At 46.1% G+C, this 19,798-nt stretch overlaps 1 protein-coding gene across 1 annotated transcript; it reads right to left on the minus strand.

Moving 5' to 3' along the window:
• Positions 1–47: 47 nt before the first annotated feature.
• On the minus strand, positions 48–8,900 carry METTL3 (methyltransferase like 3). Its single transcript, XM_030187843.1, has 11 exons — positions 8,652–8,900; positions 7,096–7,304; positions 4,719–5,108; positions 4,364–4,539; positions 3,984–4,203; positions 3,682–3,869; positions 3,254–3,292; positions 2,998–3,106; positions 2,851–2,916; positions 2,615–2,727; positions 48–1,050 (listed from the first exon to the last, which is right to left on the minus strand). The coding sequence occupies exons 1-11, from the start codon at positions 8,752–8,754 to the stop codon at positions 939–941; spliced, it is 1,725 nt and encodes a 574-aa protein (XP_030043703.1). The 5' UTR covers positions 8,755–8,900; the 3' UTR covers positions 48–938.
• Between the last annotated feature and the right edge of the window lie 10,898 nt (positions 8,901–19,798).

The following is a 19,798-nucleotide window of genomic DNA, read 5'->3' on the forward strand; positions in this document are numbered from 1 at the left end:
GAAGAAATATGTTCACATCACAGTTGATAAGAATTTTACCTTACATGTAAAGCATTTGTTTAATTTTTATTTAAAAAACAAAATTGTATAAATGAATACTCTAGAACTTCATTCCAGGAAACAGTTCATTTTTTTTTAAATCACATTCTCTACCTGGCTAATTCATTTTTTTTAAGTATTTTGTTACTTTTCTATCTTGTCTTACTAATTGAGTTCAATAAATAAAACATTTTTTAAAAAAAACAAAAACAGGTCAAGATGGAGGCAAAAAGTTGCTGATAGCTGAGACAGCCTGAACTAGAGAAACCAGCGGTTCACGAAGTTAGCCCCATGGATACTTTCCCCACGCCTCAGTTACGATACCACTAACTTCTTTGAGACAAAAAAATATAATCCAGGGATTGCATCCCCTCTCTCTCTTCTTCCGAGAGGAACACAGTGGCTGTACCAGACTGAAAACGTGTCATGTCTATAATCACCTTCTTCCCCAGCATTTCCTAATGGCCACACTGACAATGCAAGAAATATTATAATACTGTACAAGTCCCTCCTGAACACATCCTGAAAGCTGAATTGCCTATTTCAAAGCCTGATCCAAGGTTAGTCTCACGTATATGCCCTTCTACCGTGCCAACTGCACTGGTATTAAAGGGGCAGTGCTCTGACAAGCATAAGTTATACTATTAATGCCTGGTCTGTACACTAACTGTAAAGGTAATGTGACTTATTTGCCCCTGTATAATGAGACTTGCATAAGGAAAAAGGTCCTAGGGAATGATAAAAATGAAAGAGCTGTAGTCTGCTCTGTCCTCATGATAGCGACATCGGCTGGTGGAAAAGGCTTTTCCACTGCTACACAGTGGAGGTCAAAGTTCATTTTGCTACAGTTACAGATCCTTGGGTAAAATAGAGCAAAGATCCCTAAAAAAAAAAAAAGCCTACATGTTTTTAGGTTTGGAGATGATCCCATCGGGATAGCGCTCCTTGAACCGGGCCACCACATCTGGGTCCAGCAAGTGAATGCCATCTAACTGGTTCCCCAGGGTAATCCTGGCAAGAGAGAAAGAGAACCAGCATTAACCCTTTCAGCACGTTCTGGAGGGTGGGTGCCACAATGTCACTGCTTACATTACACAGGCTATGAGCCTGTTTAATTTAAAAAAAAAAAAAAAATAGATGTTATAACAAATACGATTGAATGGATACAATAATGTGATACTGACAAGTCACCAGTTAAAACATACAAAAGGCAGTGATGAATGCGGTCTTCAGGCACACTCGGCAGATAACAGAATCTAACGTACCCTGATTCAGCTCGACAGACAAGTATTTAAGCCTCTTAACAATTTATAAAAAGTTTTGGCGGTTAAACGGCCCCCATCCACCTTCCATAGTGTTTAGTCTAGGTCAGCTACGAATAAACTGATGTTTGTTTAAAACGAATGCATCAAGAGGGTTTTTGTTTTTTTTTTTAAACCAAGAAAGGGGCCCCCATGTCCCACTTCTACAGGGTCTTCCGGTGCTTGTGAGCCTGGTCTATAAAAGCATTTGCGTGTGCTTAGTGCTGTTATGAATCATTTCAATCACTCTTAAGGAGTAGGCAAATCCAAATAAATCGGAGCCTCAGTAGCAACTCATTTTACATAGGAACACATCCTGTGACTTGCCTGCATCGGCTTCCTTCTATTGTAACTCTTGAATTTCTTAATTTCACAAACTCTGCTTGTACACGATAGTGTAAACTTCAAAACTTATCATTATAAGCTCAGACAACCGCCCCAACACGGGCCATGTATTGCCATACTGCGTCAGGTCAATAGGTCCATTTCTAAGAAGCCGCACTACTTAGGCGTCTCCTCAACTCCTTATAAATACTAGGACTAGGGGGGGCATGCGATGAAGCTACAATGTAGTAAATTTAAAAACGAATCAGAGAAAATGTTTCTTCACTCAACGTGTAATTAAACTCTGGAATTCGTTGCCAGAGAATGTGATAAAGGTGGTTAGCTTAGCGGAGTTAAAAAAAAAAAGGTTTGGACGGCTTCCTAAAGGAAAAGTCCGTAGACCGTTATTAAATGGACTTGGGGAAAATCCACTATTTCTGGGATAAGCAGTATAAAATGTTTTGTACATTTTTGGGACCTTGCAGGGGGTATTTGTGACCTGGATTGGCCACTGTTGGAAACAGGATGCTGGGCTCGATGGACCTTTGGCCTTTCCCAGTATGGCAATACTTATGTACTTATAACTATTTAATAGCAAGTGATACAGAACAGTAGCATAACATGGCAACAATGTCCCTAAATTTAGGTGCATGCAAGCCCCCCCCCACCCACGTCAACAGCAGGTATAAATGCACGCACCTAACTGCAACAGATACAAAATACTTTCCAGTACTCCCATCAGTTAAGTATGTAAATGCTTGCTCCTCAACTTGTATTTACACGCTAAGGCAGCTGTTGTGTTACGGAATACCACCGAGTGCGCAGCTGGGTGGTATAAAATACCGGCACACATATGCATTACTGCAGGCTGTTATAGTATAAGCAGGTGTCTGTGAACTTAAAATGTCCCCCTGAAGGCCGTCACCTAGAGAGGGAGGGAAGACTCTCACCAATTGGGCTGTACGTTGTGGGGACGTCCAAACAGCTCAATCTTGCGGGTCCCAGGAGAGAGACGCTCAATCATTCCATAGATTTCATCTGGTTTGTGACTGGTGGAGCGAACCTAGGGAAAAAGCAATCATTCCTTTGAGAAGGAACGTTAACGCTCCCAGCAGGGAAAAAGGTTTCAACGCTGGCCAGGAGGGAGGAACAGGAAGTGGGGTTCACACATTGAAGAGAATCTCACCTCTGCCACTATTACATCGCAGTCCAGTCCTCTGTTGAATCCTTGTGGGTTTCCTTTCACACCGACCTAAAGAAAGAGGAAGGCTGTTAACTGCAGCCATCAATTCCACCCCTGCCCTCACTGAGCTGATCCTAAAATGAGCGTTACCAAGCAGTGCTCCTTGCCATGGTTCAGCCAATGCCCCGTACGGCCAGTCCGGATAATCCGCTGCAGCTGGTTTGTCTTTACCCAGATGATTTCATCGACTCTGTCGTACCTACAGGAGAGTGTGGGGAAGTGCACAGAACACGACATAAAATCAGAACAGTCCCTCCTCACCCTCCCCAGGAAGAGATGGATTCGATTTTAGGCTTCTCTTTGATGGTATCCACCATGTGAGCCCAGGCTCTGGTACAAAACTTACCCCCACAGTTTGAGGCACTCTCTGCCCAGCTCCATGGCCCTGAAAAAAATATATAAGAAGGTTCTGAAAGATCTGCTATTAGATTAACAGAGCTGCAAAGCAAGAACGAGGTGCACTGGTACAGCTGTTTGTGGGTTTCTCGGTTCTGGAATAGCGGGAGTGCTGCAGGCCAGGGGTGTAGTAGCACATTGGTAGATCTTACACCGTGGATCTCGGTGCTGGAACAAGTCATTGCCACACCCAGGGGAGAGGCATGCTGTGGGATCTCAGTCCTGTAATAAGGGTGCTTCAGGGCAGGATTAAGGTGCACTAGGCCTCAGTTCTGGAACAGCTGAGGGTGTGGGAAGGTAGGAGGGGAGTTCTTTTACAGAGCTATGAATCTCTCTCTAATAGAATATAGCAAAGGGCGCTGCTTTCCTATCTCTCACCTCCCCGTAACCCAGAGGAAGAGGAAGCCTTCGTCCTGCAAAACAGGAATCTTCAGTTTTCTCATCTCATCATCCGTCAAGGTCCCGTAGGGGAGCTCCATGTGGATGTCCCACGGGGGATCCGCCATCACCACGGCAAACTTCCCCAGGATGCTGATGTCAAGGTACCGGATATCACAGCGGATCCACTGAAAAGAGAGCGCACTGCGTTGGCAGGGGAGGCACAAAATGCATTGTGCCGATGTTTCATTATTTCTACGCTGGCGTTTGACCATATTCCCCTGCCCTTATAGACTTCATACCTGAGGAGGGAAGAGCCTATCAATGCTGGAGTCCCTCCCGCTGACCCCTTTGGCCAGTGCTAGCACCTGGCCAGCCGGGTTGTCGGGACTCTCCAGGGTTTCCATGTCCGTGCACGAGTCGATCTCGTAGTGTACGTACTTGCAGGTGTCCATGTGGAAGCACGTGTTGAGAAAGGAACAGTCCCCCAGGGATTCATCTGTGTGCTTATTGATGATACGCCTAGAGGAAGGGGAGAGATCAGAATCGTGTTCAAAGTGTGTCCCCTTTGGTCTTTGTGTAACAATTTCTGACACTGTCCATGTATGTGCCATCTTGAGTACCTGTGATATGTCTGAAGCTCCCAGTTCTACAATGGAGGTCCCCTCCCCACCCCAAGTACCTGAAGTGCAGTTTGTGGCAGGGTCGGTCTGTGCTGTTCTCCTTCATACACTCTTCTTTGGTACCGCAATCGCAGAACTCCTGCACCTGTGCCCGGCCCCGTGACCGGAACTTCTCTACGATCGATTGTTCCTTTGCTGTAGTGGTGTTCAGAAGCTCTAAGATCTCTTGGCTGACCTGCAGCAGGATGAAACGGGGTCAGGAGGCACCCTCCCAGCACATGAGGTAGAGAGACCAGCTGATGGGGTTCCACACCCTCCCCCCCCCACAAAGGGTAACCATCCGAGTCCTCCGCAAACGCCAACTCACTCTGAAATACTTGTTCAGGATCTCCCCCCGCCTCCTCTAGGCCGCACCTTTTTGCTTTGCTGTTCCTTGGTGGACTGCTGACTCAGCAGGCTCTCAATCTCTAGATCCAGGTCTGAGGCCTGCTTCCGTGACTTCTTTGGGGGCTCAGTCACCTTCTTCTCCGAGGAGAGACCGCCGAGAACAGAGGGAGCAGCCGAGGCCACAGGGTCCTGCTCCAGCCGCCGCTTCTGAGTGCCTCCGGCTTCCCCCCCTGCTGCTGGGCTTGCTTTTTTCTCCATCACTGCCATCATAGCTGTGAGCTTGGAGTGGTCGGCGTAGACCACCACGGTGGGCCGATCTTCCTCATCCAAGAGGTGACCTTTCACTTCGATCAGCTCCTGGGCTGCAAACTTCTGAAGCAGGCTCTCCACGCACTCCCGTGTCACGGGTGCATCTGGCTGCGGAGAGAGAGAGAGAGAGACATGAGGGGAGGGGCAGGTTAAAGAGGCATTGGAGTTTTATTCTATTCAGTTTTCCTCTAAACACGTAATATGCTCAGTTCCTCCACATAGAAAAAAATGCATCACAAAGCTCAGGATGTGTTTTACATACTTTGGAGCTCAACTGAACACTATTCCCCTAATTCTATAATGTTCCATGGTTTTACACAGGGCATGCAAAATTGCATGTACACGTTACAGTGTCAGATCCGAGTGCAAATTAATTGTTTAATTAGCTGCTAATTGGCATTGTCAACACCAACCACAGCCAATAATTGGTTGTGATGAATTAGCAGTAATTAGAAGTTACACGCATAACTGCCATTATTTGGTATTCTATACATTGCATGCGCAAAATCTATCACGCTCAACTGCAAGGCAGGGGTGTGGACCTAGGAAGGGGGGGGGGGGGGGGGGAGGTGGTCAGGGGCGTGCCTACAGTTTGGCATGTAATATTATAAAGTGTCCCAGACAAAACAAAAATCTCTTATAAGCTCTTAAAATACCAAACAGCACTCTTAAATAGTCATACAGTGAAAAAAAATTATTTTTATATTCTTTTTGGGGGGGGGGGGGGGGTCATCAGATCTACCTGCAACTTACACCATCGGAACACGGTGTTCCTTGCGTCACTGAGTAATGGTTGTAATGCAAGTCCTCATAGGACCACCCTTACTTCAAACAGTGCGTAATATAAAAAACATATATGTGATAGGCATAACCACTTATCTTTTTCCATTGTCTTCTTATTATTTTTCTCTTTATCGTTTTTTCAGAGTTTAAAAAGGGGTTGGATGGTTTCCTAAAGGACAAGTCCATAAACCGCTACTAAACGGACTTGGAAAACTCCAAAATTCCAGGAATAACATGTATAGAATGTTTGTACGTTTGGGAAGCTCGCCAGGTGCCCTTGGCCTGGATTGGCCGCTGTCGTGGACAGGATGCTGGGCTCGATGGACCCTTGGTCTTTTCCCAGTGTGGCATTACTTATGTACCAATTGGCAGCAATTTTAACCAAGGGAGAACCTCTGCCGACATGGCCAGGTTTCGGAAAAAAATCTTCCTCAGGGAAGAGGCTCTAATGAGCCTCTTCCCTGAGGAAGATTTTTTTTTTTTTTTTTTTTTCGAAACCTGGCCGGGGCGGCAGAGTTTCTCCTTTGGTTAAAAGTACTGCCAACTGGTGTCGTTGATAAAACGATAAAGAGAAAAATAATAAGAAAACAATGGAAAAAGATAAGTGGTTATGCCTATCACATATATGTTTTTGAAATAAGTTGACATTAAGCACTGTTTGAAGTAAGGGTGGACCTATGAGGATTTGCAATCAACCATTACTCAGGTTCTCAGATCCTGTACGCTGAAGCTTTTTAATAGCAACAAGGGCAAAATATGAGTCAAGGCGCAAGGGCAAAAACCAATTAATGCAGAAATGGGTGGCTTCAAGAACTGCCAGGCAGCAGGACTTTGTATCTCAGCTCCTACTCCTCAACAGGGGCAGTCAGGTCCAGGCTTGATTTAAGCTCAATACATGGAGGACTTGTGTCCATTCGTACTCCTCCAATTTTAGGGTGACTAACTGGCTCCTGGTTATTAAGGGGTGGAAAGGGATGACTCCAGCCCGGTTTTGCTGTGGTTTAGTTCGCGAATTGAACGTTCCTATTTTTCTTGGAGAAAACCAAACTATAAATCTATCTACTGGGACAAAACCAGGCAAGGCACAGACTGTTCCAACGCCATGAAGTCTTCTGGGAACTATCTCAGCTCCTTACTGCTGACCAGAACTAAAGCCACCGCCTAAGTGATGGTGGCTTCACAGAGATGACTCTTTAATCAGCACGGAGAACCTGGTCTTTTGTACTCATACTGATGTCATAAAACTTCCCCATTCCTTTTAGCTAACTAGCTCAGCTGGCCACGAGGGTCTAGTAAACATACAGAGTGTTACCGTTGAGATGGCCTGCTGGATGGAGGCAGAGTCAGTAGGCAGCACCAGGGCAAGGTCGGAGAGGTGATGCAGCAGCTTGTTCTCTAGCTCTGGGCTGAAAGTCACATCCTGGGATGAACCTGTAGGTTTGGGAGTTACAGCGGACACCATAGGGATGGGGCTATCACTGCGAAGGGCAGGGGTTAGGACCGCCTCGGGATTCTTAAGGTCTGTTAGGGGGAAAAAAAAGAGGAGGATAGGGTGAATGTGAAGGGTTTTCATATTGCTGCTCCAAAAGATTTGTATTTTAATTACATTTTTATAACGCAACACCTGAGATAATTTACAGCAATTTAAACACAAAGGCAACACAATCATTCTCAAAGCAGGACATTATTAAAGTAAACCAAAGCCTTAGTGATGAGGGGAGAAGGATTCAAATAGAAATCCCGACATCAAACTCAGCCAATGAGCAACACATGACTGGGCATATACATTTTTCAATGCACAGGAAGCCTGGCCAAAGATGCCAGTCGATAATAGCTCAGTTTCGTTCTGTGCCGCACCACATAACCAAGGGAACAGGCTTCCAGCTTTAGCACTCCTCAAGCTTTAACCCACCCCACAGCTCCACATTACGATCACAAAAACGAAAGTGCTGGGACAATCAGCTAGTCACAGCCACTATATAAGTATCCTCGTACATTATTAATCACATAGACTTGGCAAAGCCATGCCACAGGGAGTAGATTTACACTTTGAAAGCCTGAGGGGTACTTGTGAACTGAGTTGGCAAGTCAGAGATAGGATTCTGGCCTTGATGAACTTTGGCCCTGACCCTGTAAGGCACATCTTATCCCCCACTGCTGCCAAGTCATGTAGTTCCACAGGTGACATTTTTTTTTGGCTAGTCCTCTACATCCCAAAGCAATGTGGTATTTGTAGTCCAGATTATCCCCATTGTTATCAGTGCTACAGGTGCCTAATGCATCAGGATAGACTAGTCCAAAATCCAGAGGTGCCCTAAAAATCTCTCTCCTTGAACTGTATCTTGGGACTTTTTTTTTCCCTCCCCATCCCATCGTTTACTTTTTTTTCACACATCTCTTTTCTGGCGCATATAGATTGATCATGCTACAACCCTTCCTCAGAGCTGTCAAGTTATTCTGTTCCCGGAGGACATTTCAGGCCAGACAGGGGTATCTAACAATCCCATCCTGTAGCATTATGAGACCCACAGCGCTGATGTCAATGGGCAGCAAAATGCTCACCTGCTTTCAAATCCACCACCCTCTAAACAAAAAAAATCTCCCTCCTGGAACTGGGCAACCTTGCAAGTTGGATCCCTTCCTCCCTTCTTAGTGCATCCAAGAGGTTGTCACAACTGGATCCAGATTTGCGGGCCCAGGCATGGATCCAGTCCTCTGTTTACCCCGTTGCATGCAGGGGCTTGTAGTTCTGACTCCCCATTGCCTAAGAACTGCAAAGACTACAAGTCCCAGCATGCACTCGGGCAAACCCAGGACTAGATGAACTGGATCAACCCAAGGCTCAGGTTGCTTTTTTTTTTTTTTTACCCAGGCCCAGCTGCGAGGTGACATCCTTCCTCCGCTGCAGCCTCTCCCTCAGCGACTCCAGCTTCCTCTTGTGCGCCTGGATGTTGCTCCACGTGTCCGACATCTTCCTCCCCCGCTATAAGGAAGGATTTATAACAACACCATCACGAGAGCACCTCAGAGCCTTAAATGCGCCCCCGAAACTCCCCCGCACGGAGCACAACTGCTTCCCGCTTTCTGCATCTGCAAAATCTCAACGCCGCCGATCGATCCCCGGGACGCTTTAAACATTTCCGGTTTCGGGGCGCGCTTTGATGACGTACTTCCGACTGTTTTTGCCGCAGGCCGCCATGCTTGTTAGGGGCAAGAGGACTAAGCCCGAAGTGCCGTCGTTGGCCGCTAGGTGGGGATGTCTGCTGCATAAATTCTTCGGGATGTGGCCGTGATAGAGAGGTCCATCAGTGAAGTTCTGTTAATGGTTAATGCTAAAAGTGAAAGATGGCCCCTATCATAAAATCTTGTGAAATAATGTGTACAATATATACTGGAAATGGTTTTGGAGCCACTACTACTACTATTTAACATTTCTAAAGCGCTACTACTACTACTACTATTTAACATTTCTAGAGCGCTACAAAGTGTACGCAGCGCTGTACAAACACAGAAGAAAGACAGTCCCTGCTCAAAGAGCTTACAATCTAATAGACAAAAAGTAAAGCATTTAAATTTAAAATATTTAAGCAGTCAAGCACAAGAGTTACGCAGGGTTACGCAGCGCTGTACAATTTAAACATAGAAGGACAGTCCCTGCTCAAAGGAGCTTACAATCTAAAAGACAGGTGTACAATCTAGAGACAAGTGTCCAGTCAAAGACAAGTGTAGAGTCCGTCTGATAGGGCATACTATATTTCACGGGTTAGGTGCCGAAAGCAGCATTGAAGAGGTGAGCTTTAAGCAGAGATTTGAAGATGGGTAGGGAGGGGGCTTGGCGTAGGGGTTGAGGAAGATTGTTCCAGGCATAGGGTGAGGCAAGGCAGAATGAGCGGAGCCTGGAGTTGGCAGTGGTGGAGAAGGGAACTGAAAGGAGGGATTTGTCCTGGGAGCGGAGGTTACGGGCGGGAACATAGGGGGAGATGAGGGTAGAGAGGTAGTGAGGAGCCGCAGACCGGGTGCATTTGTAGGTAAGGAGGAGAATCTTGAATTGAATGCGGTATCTGATCGGAAGCCAGTGAAGTGACTTGAGGAGAGGGGTGATGTGAGTATATCGGTTCTGGCGGAATATAAGACGTGCGGCAGCGTTCTGGACGGATTGAAGGGGGGATAGATGGCTAAGTGGGAGGCCGGTGAGGAGCAAGTTGCAGTAGTCAAGCATCTTTAACATTCACCCTAAGCAGAGGAGTAGCTTCAGGGCCCGCTCAAGTTGGTCAGTGGAGTAGCCACGGGTGAGCCGGGGCATATACCACCCACTTTCGTGCTCAGGCCCGCCCAACAGTAGCACAAGTTTAGCGGCAGCCGGTGGGGATCCCAAGCTCGGCCAGATCAAGATTTGCCCCTGATGGTAATGAAAGCGCTACTCTCCACAATAACGGCACCTGCGCACGCTCGGTTTTCAGTGCATGCCTGCTGCAGACTGCCAAGATGGAAAGAAACCTTTTCTCACCAGCTGAGATATTTCTTGGGTGGTCTGCAGCCCCTCCTTACCTCTCTACCCTCATTTCCCCTTATGTCCCTACCCGTAACCTCCGCTCTCAAGACAAATCCCTCCTTTCAGTACCCTTCTCCACCACCGCCAACTCTAGGCTCCGCCCTTTCTGCCTCGCCTCACCCCATGCTTGGAACAAACTCCCTGAGCACATACGCCAGGCCCCCTCCCTACCCATCTTCACATCATTGCTCAAAGCCCACCTCTTCAATGTCGCCTTCAGCACCTAATCACAACACCTCTACTCAGGAAATCGAGACTACCCCAACTTGACATTTCGTCCTTTAGATTGTAAGCTCTTCTGAGCAGGAACCGTCCTTAGTTATTAATTTGTACAGCGCTGCTTAACCCTGGTAGCGCTCTAGAAATGTTAAGTAGTAGTAGTAGTATATTTTTTGGGTGGTGGTGGTTGGGGGGGGGGGAGTGGGGACACTTGGTGCCCACCCAAAATCTGTTGTCTGGCTACGCCCCTGAGATATGCGACCCCGCCCGGCCGCTCAAGGCTCTATCCAATCCATAGTACAGAATCTCCCCTTCTTTAGTCCCTCCTCGTGTCCAGCATTCTATCTTCCCTACCCAGCATTTTATTTCCTCTTCCCTACATTCCCCATGTGTTAGGACACATTGATCCAGTCTGGGTTCTACTTCCATTGAAAGCAATGGAAGTAAATGACTGGCTCAATCTATCCTCCTTTTTCTGGAGCAATATGGTAACCCTAAGCATCTCGCATCCCCTTCTTCACTCTCCCACCCTTTGTACCCATCTCATCCCCTCACCTTCTCAGGTCTAGCATTTCTCCCTAGTATTTCCTATCACCCCCGCCGCCATGTTCAGCATCTCCTCCCTCTTCCCTGCCACTGCTGCTACGCTATCTCCACTGGCTTGCACCTCCCCTGTAAAATAAAATCCTGGTTCCAGCACAGTACGTTATAGATTCTAAGAGACAGTACGGGACCTTAAGCACAGACCACTTAGTCCAGATGTTGATATTATTGCATCTGCACTGTTGCAATGTACTCTACTTAGGGTTAAGCAGTAAATATCTTTAAAAACTTCAACTTATCCAGAAGACCGTTGTGAGGTTAATTTTTAGTTTACTAGTGCATCAGGATTTATGGTCCAACTACATTGACTCCCAGTGGCCGAAAGGATATTGTTTAAGGTGTTTTCAAATTACGTACGGTTCTACATCACACTTATTAATAAACAGTGCTTTTTTTGTAGGAAAAAAGGTGCCGGTACTCATTGTGGGCGGGGTCACCACATATGACTCCACCCCTATTACAGCCACACCCCTTATACGTCATGGCGCATATAAACAGACATAATTGAAAATATTATACTAGTATAGGAGAAAAATAACATTTTTTTTCATTATAAATCATTTCTGTAAGCTGTTACAGCTCCAGTACACCCAGTGCAAAATAAGACAGCAGATGTAAATTCTCAAATTGGACATATTCCAGACACTAAAATGAAAATAAAATTATTTTTTCTACCTTTGTTGTTTGGTGACTGTTTTTCTGATCATGCTGGCCCAGCATCTGATTCTGCTGCCATCTGTCCTCTTAACTCCATTTCCAAGGCTTCCTTTCCATTTATGTCTTTACTTTTCACCTTTCTTCTTCATTTCTTACCCTACATCCATAAGTAAAAGCTGGGTCCTCTGCAGACTTGACTGTCCAGTGGATCCAGCTTCTGGCTATTTTCTTCATCCATGTGCAGTTTTTCTCCTCTCTTCCTTTTACCTCATCTCATCTCCATCCTCACTCTTCCCTCCCCTCCATCCATGTCCAGCATTTCTTCTGTCCCCTTGTCTTCTCCTCCATCCACCCATGTCCAGCAACCCTCCTCTCCCCCTGCCCCCCTCCAGGCACCCATGCCCAGCGATTCTCTTCTCTCCCCTGCCCCCCTCCAGCCACCCATGTCCAATAACCCTCCTCTCCCCCTGCCCTGCCCTCCAGCCACCCATGCCCAGCGATTGTCCTCTCTCCCCTGCCCCCCTCCAGCCATCCGTACCCAGTGATTGGCCTCTCTCCCCTGCCCCCCCTCCAGCCACCCATGTCCAGTAACCTTCCTCTCCCCCTGCCCAGTGATTCTCCTCTCTCCCCTGCCCCCTCCAGCCACCCATGCCCAGCGATTGTCCTCTCTCCCCTACCCCCCCTCCAGCAGCGATTGTCCTCTCTCCCTGCCCCCCCTCCAGCCACCCATGCCCAGTGATTCTCCTCGCTCCCCTGCCCCCCTACAGCCACCCATGCCCAGCGATTGTCCTCGCTCCCCTGCCCCCCTTCCAACCACCCATACCCAGCGATTGGCCTCTCTCCCCTGCCCCCCCTCCAGCCACCCAGTCACCCATGCCCAGTGATTCTCCTCTCTCCCTTGCCCTCCCTCCAGCCACCCATGCCCAGCAACCCTCCTCTCCCCCTGCCCCCCTCAAGCCACCCATGCCCAGCAATTCTCCTCTCTCCCCTGCCCCCCCTCCAACCACCCATGCCCAGCGATTGTCCTCTCTCCCCTGCTCCCCCTCCATCAGCGATTGTCCTCTTTCCCCTGCCCCCCTCCAGTCACCCATGCCCAGTGATTCTCCTCATCCCCTGCCCCCCCTCCAGCCACCCATGCCCAGCAATTGTCCTCGCTCCCCTGCCCCCCCTCCAGCCACCCATGCCCAGCGATTGTCCTCTCTCCCCTGTCCCCCCTCCAGCCACCCATGCCCAGCGATTCTCCTTGCTCCCCTGCCCCCCTCCATCTACCCAGGTTGTCGTGGATTCTTCGGGGCAGGCAGGAAAGATCCCTAGTCTTTCCTGCCCGCTGCCGGCACTGACTCTCCTGCGGCGCTACCGCATCACTCTTCAAAATGGCTGCCGAGACTTACAAGGGTGGCCTCCAAGACTTCAGCAGAAATCTCGGTGGCCATTTTTAAAGAGCGATCCAGCAGCGGGGGAGGGTTAGCGCCAGCAGCGGGCAGGCAAGACTGGGGTCTTTCCTGTCTGCCCCGAAGAATCCGTTCCCTCCTTCAGGTATGGACCCTCTAGCTTGGGGGAGGGAGGGAGGAGAGCCGGCTCGCCCTGAAGAGCAACTGGCTCCAGCACACCACCGGACGGACAAAAAAGGTGCCGGTATGCCGTACCGGCACAAAGAAAGCGCTGTTAATATGATCTCCAATTCACTATTAGGTCACTCGTCTCATTTAAGGGATCAGCTTATTCTCTGCCCTTCATTTTTAGAAACTTAACGTTTTTTTGAAGATGATTAACTCAATTGTTTCTGTTATTATAATTCCTGAATGGAATTCTCTTCCGTTGATATATCGTTTGGAACGGAATTATCTGACATTTCGCAAAAAGCTGAAAACTTATCTTTTTTGGTTGGGTTTAAATAATAATTCTTATTTTTGCTGTGTTGTTTTAAGTACCGGTATAATTTAGATATTGCTCCTTTTGTGCACCGTGCTGAACCCAAGTTTATGGGAAGCTGTGGTCAAGAAGTGTAGCATTGACATTGACCAGTGCTCAAGTTGCTGCTGAGTCTCACCCTTTATTCTGATGTAAACTTCCCAAGACTTGAGTGCAGGCCTGTTCTGCAAGGCCTTGTGCCAGTTCACAGAAGCTACAAAGCGCTGTACCATAGGCCTTGCAAATGTTGTCATCCTAGTCCACCCAGTGAAAGGGCAAGTCTTGAGCAGCCTAACGGTTGGAGCAGGGTCCAAGAACCCTTGAAGCCAGGGCTCAAATCTCCACCACTGCTCTCTTCAATCCTGAGCAAGTCACCCAACCCTCCATTGCTCCAAGTATAAATTTAGATTGTAAACTCTCAGAGGACAAAGCAATACCTACTTGAATATTAACTTACCATGAACCACTGCAGATAAAAGCATGAGCTAAATCATGCTTCTTTTGCTGAGCTACTATTACCCGAGCCCAGGATAGAAGAGAAATGTTTTACAAAAAGGAAAATTAGGTAATACTTTTAAACTTATATCCCAAAGCAGTGTGGGACTTGTAGTCCATGATTCTATCCATTGACATCAGTGCTGCAGCAGGTCCCATAATGCACCAGGACGAGGTTGGCAGAAAATTCCAGGACTGGCCAAAACGTCTCCCTCCTGGAACGGGTAACTTGACAGCTCCGGGATAGTGATCAGCAGGTGACAAAGCAGTATAATTTAAGGTTTATAACGTGATAGGAAAAAGCCCTGGGGCCCTTTTAGTAAGCCACGTGCCTACTGCAAGCCAAAAAGCACTGCTGCGGGACATGCTGAGGCGTCCTGCGGCAGTGTGTCGACCAGTGCGCACTAAAAAAAATAGTTTCTATTTTATGATGCGGGACGTATGTCTACGGGTGGAAAGTAGGCGTGCCCTACATTAATTGGGTAATGTGGGTTCATTGCTGTGCCCTGACTAGCATGGGAGCCCTTACTGCCTAGGAAATAGGTGGCCATAAGAGCTCTAGTGGTAATGGCCGTATGCTAATTGGGAAATTACTTGGCCATTTCAGTAACATATATTTATTTATTTAGATTTTGCTCACACCTTTCTCAGTAGTAGCTGAAGGTGAGTTACATTCAGGTACACTGGATATTTCTCTGTCCCAGGAGGGCTCACAATCTAAGTTTGTACCTGGGGCAATAGAGGGTTAAGTGACTTACCCAAGCTCACAAGAAGCAGCAGTGGGATTTGAACTGGCCACCTCTGGATTGCAAGACCAGTGCTCTAACCACTAGGCCACTCCTCCACTTGTTATTCTTTAGGGTTCTACATAGAATGTTGCTACTGTTTGAGATTCTGCATGGAATCTTGTCACTCTTTAGGATTCCAGAATCTTGATATTCTTTGGGGTTCTACGTGGAATGTTGCTATTCTTTGAGATTCTGAATGGAATCTTTATTTATTTATTTAGATTTTGCTCACACTTTTCTCAGTAGTAGCTGAAGGTGAGTTACATTCAGGTACACTGGATATTTCTCTGTCCCAGGAGGGCTCACAGTCTAAGTTTGTACCTGAGGCAATGGAGGGTTAAGTGACTTGTCTAAGATCACAAGAAGCAGCAGCTGGATTTGAACTGGCCACCCCCTTGCTCTAACCCCTAGGCCACTCCTCCACTCCATTTTACTACCGTACTAAAGGTGGCCACAGAACATGGGAAACCCATGTGCTACAAATAGCGCTGGCCACTTTTCAGCATAGCTGATTAAAAGGGCCCCCCACCCCCAAGATCTTTGTTAAGTCTTCTCAAGTGGAATCTTATGTTCCTGGATTGTTTTAAAACGTCCTACTTAGTATGTGAATTATTAAAAACAAAACACGCGGCCATTTTCTTGAAAAACAATGTACTGGTTTTGGCATTTGCTTTTGAGTGGACCTCTGATTATAACTGTGTGATAGACTTTTCTTTATGATGGTTGACTATTTTACGATTTGAGGATACTGACAAAACGGGTTTTGAAATACTTGGATTTGGCCTTTTTTTTTTTGTTTTGTTTGGGGTACAACATAAAAGTGGGAAGCGGCATAAAATACCGAATTTTGTATAATTATATCCTCACATTAGGAAGGGAAAAAGAAAGGAGAGGAGAGGAATTAAGGAAGAGGGGAGAAGATTTAAATGAGAGAGATACACAGACATAATATAAAGAGAAATTGGCAGAAAGACGCCCCAGTAATGGCTGGAATTTTGGGCAGAAAGACAAGTAGCCTATGAAGGCCAAAGATAGTTAAAATGATTTAAAGAACAGGTACAGGCAGATAGGGAGACAGAGGAGCATGGAGAGATGAATTATAGAAGGAGAGCACAACAGAGACAGAGGGGCAAATAGAAAGAGGGAGAGAGTCAGAGAAAGAAAAGGAAGTGTTCGCCTGAGTGCCTCAGAAGGATTAGTGCGGGCAGTGGTCAGGAAGTTTGGCTTCTATAGAAAACCGGAGGCCAGCTGTTCCAACAAAGAGAAATGGTAGTGAATCCAGGAGGGGGCGGGAGGGGGGGGAGCTAGCCCAGCTTAATCACTTAAATAGCATTATCTGTAACCAAGAAGCCTTTATCCCTGATCCCAACCACTGAAAAGATGGAACAAGAGAACCGTGGTGGTGGGGAGTGGTGGGGAGTTTCAGTGAGGCCAAGGAATTAAAGAGACAGGCTCGGAGTTTGTGTGTTATGTGTTTGTTTCTTATCATTCCCCTGGCTCAACAGGCTCATCAAGAAAAAGGTCATTGAGGGATGGGGGTACAGTCAGGCCCTCCTGCCCACCTCCCTGCTTCAACATGGCTAGATTTTTAACCGGAGGGCCTCAGAGTAATGGAGGGGAGACCTATACTTTTCCCGCTGATGTATTTTGCTTTCCGTTGTGTCAATAATAGTGAATAAAATCCACAGCAATATTTAACAGAAACATGTTATCAGACCCGTCCACCACCTCAATCGCAACCTTGCTAGACAGGGTCAAAAATGACATGACCGATCGCATATGTTGAATGACATGGATGGATTCCAAGTTATAAGAGCACGTGGGATCAAGATTGTACCTTACTAGGTCAAACCCAAAGAGGCTGTGTCAACTTTGTCCAACACTTATATTCATAGGTCTTTCTACTTTTCTTACGTGGAGGGGCATAATCGAACGGGGCGCCCAAGTTTTCCTGAGGGCGTCCTCGCAGGACGTCCCGCAAAGGGGCGAGGAAACCCGTAGTATTGAAACAAGATGGGGGGGCCATCTTTCGTTTCGCTAATACGGTCGGGGACGCCCAAATCTCAACATTTAGGTCGACCTTAGAGATGGTTGTCCCCGATTTTCAACGATAATGAAAACTGAGGACGCCCATCTCAGAAACCACCAAATCCAAGCCATTTGGTCGTGGGAGGAGCCAGCATTCGTACTGCATTGGTCCTCCTGACATGCCAGGACACCAACCGGGCACCCTAGGGGGCACTGCAGTGGATTTCAGAAAAAGCTCGCAGGTGCATAGCTCCCTTACCTTGTGTGCTGAGCCCCCCCCAAAACCCACCCCCCACAACTGTACGCCACTACCATAGCCCTTAGGGATGAAGGGGGGTGTTGGAATGTAATTGTATTTTACATGCATTGCCTGTCACCTATTATTTCTCTGTGATTACTCTGTGACCTCTGATGTGAATTACTTAGAGAGGTCACATAGCTATGCAACTTCCTGTGGGGGCAGATACAGCACATGCAGCACATGGAGCACATGGAGCTCATGATCTCTCCTAACCTGAGAGGATCTATGGTGGTGTGAGCATCCATTACCATCTAAGCACATGGAAGGAGCTGATAATACAAATGTATAGCAATATGTATATATAAGCCTGTCTGATTATAATCTAACTACAAACTGTGAGTAAACAGATGTTTTGTTACTTCAACTTTAAAGTGACTCAGCAGTGAATTATTCTGGGGTGAATGAGAGAGAGATGAAGAAAGAAATTAACATTTCTAAAGCTGAAGCTGTGTGTACTAAAATCTGCTAATTATTTACTACAAATAATCCAACAAAAGGGTTATGGGCCCAGGGCTCAGGAATTGAAAAAAGAAGAGAAATATTACCAGGCAGAAAAAAAGGCCACATTTTTCTCTTAAGTTTTAAAGGAAAGATTCAGTCTGTCTCTCTCTCCCCCCACACAGCAGACAGAAGGCTAAGAAAATGGCTGAGGGAAGAAATTCACCATTGTTCTACTCTCTCAAGGTGCCTAGATTAACTGAGTTTAATTATCAGCAGTGGGAATTAAGATTCATATGTTTCCTTCGAGCAAAAAGATTAAATATATGCTTAGATCAAGACAGAACAGCTGAAAATATGGCTGAATGGGACAATGCAAACTATTATGTGAAGTGCATGCTTTTGGAAGCTCTCTCAGAGAAACAAGCCATATTAGTGGAGGGAAAAGATACACCAAAGGACATTTTATATAAACTGAGAACTATGTATGCAACTACATATGCAAAGCAGCAACCAATTTGGTTGGCAGAGTTGAATGAAACCAAATTAAGGGATAAAAGTAAATGTAATGATCACATTATGCATCTTATGTCTTCATTTCAAAAGCTAGAACTTTCTGGAATTCCCATGTGTGATGCATTGAAAAGAGCATTTCTTTTTACCTCACTATCAAAGAAGTTTGATGTTTTTAGGTCTGTAAATGAGGCCATTGAAGGGCAATCTTTTGAACAGACAACATCAAAACTAAGGCAGGAATGCATAATAAATGATTCTGAGGAGATGTGTTCTCAAAGCAAGTCAGAGAGAAATGAAACAAATTTCTTGGCAAAGAACAGAGAAAGGCGGAGCTATGGGAAAACTCCACCCAAGGGCAAGCTGATTTGCTACTCATGTGGAAAGGAGGGACATGTATCTAAATGGTGTAAGGAAACACAAAACACTCCCTCTAGCTCACCTAAGCCAATGGAACTAAAGAATTTTCAAACCAGGAAATGTATGAAGGACAAAGATAAACACAAGGGCTTTCTAATGGCAGAAAAATCTTTGACTATGGTAAATAATAATTCAAATGAAAGTACTTGGATTTTGGATTCAGGGAGCACATGCCATTTAACCAATTGTAAGAATTTCTTTCAGGAAATGTGTCCAGAGGAAGGTATTCTTAAAACTGCAAACGCAGGGACTGCTAAGATCCAAGCAAAAGGTATTGGATTCTTAAAATGCAAAGTGTCTAATGAAGTTAAAGAAATTCCTGTAAATGATGTCTTGTATATTCCCCAAGCAGTTTGCAATATGCTTAGTGTATCTACATTAGATAAGAAGGGATTTGTGATTCATTTTGAAAACAGTAAGTGCACAATCTCTAAAAATGATGAAGTGTATGCTGAAGCTTTTATGCATAATGATGTTTATAAGCTGAACATTTCAGGTGAAGCCTCACATATGGCGCAAGTAAGGAAGAATGATGGTAAATGTAGTCTGGAAATCTGGCACCGCCGCCTGGGACATCGTGATTCTAAGGTGATCCAGGATCTTTACAGTAAGCAACTAGCCACCGGCATTCAGATAAGTGCAGATGCTGGTAAAATGGAGAAATGCATAGACTGTGTTACTCAAAAAGGTGTGAGACCCTCATTTCCTGCATACACAGGAAATAGGAGTAATAAAGTGCTGGACTTAATACACAGTGACTTATGTGGACCGTTTAATATCCCATCATTGGGAAATAACAGATTTGTGCTAATATTCTTGGATGATTTCTCTAGATATTGTGTGGCCTATTTGCTGAAAGAAAAAAGTCAAGTCACAGACATGCTGAAGAAATACGTAGCCATGGTGAGCAATAAATTTGAAAGAAAACCAAAGGTTCTTCAGACCGACAATGGTGGTGAGTTCACTTCACAAAGCATGCGCACATTTCTAGAACAAGAAGGCATTCAGCATATCACAACAGTAGCTTATACACCAGAGCAAAATTCTGTTGCAGAGAGAAAATTTAGGTCAATTGTGGAAATGACCAGAT

Source organism: Microcaecilia unicolor, chromosome 14 (genome assembly GCF_901765095.1).
Source record: "Microcaecilia unicolor chromosome 14, aMicUni1.1, whole genome shotgun sequence".
Lineage (NCBI taxonomy): Eukaryota > Metazoa > Chordata > Amphibia > Gymnophiona > Siphonopidae > Microcaecilia > Microcaecilia unicolor.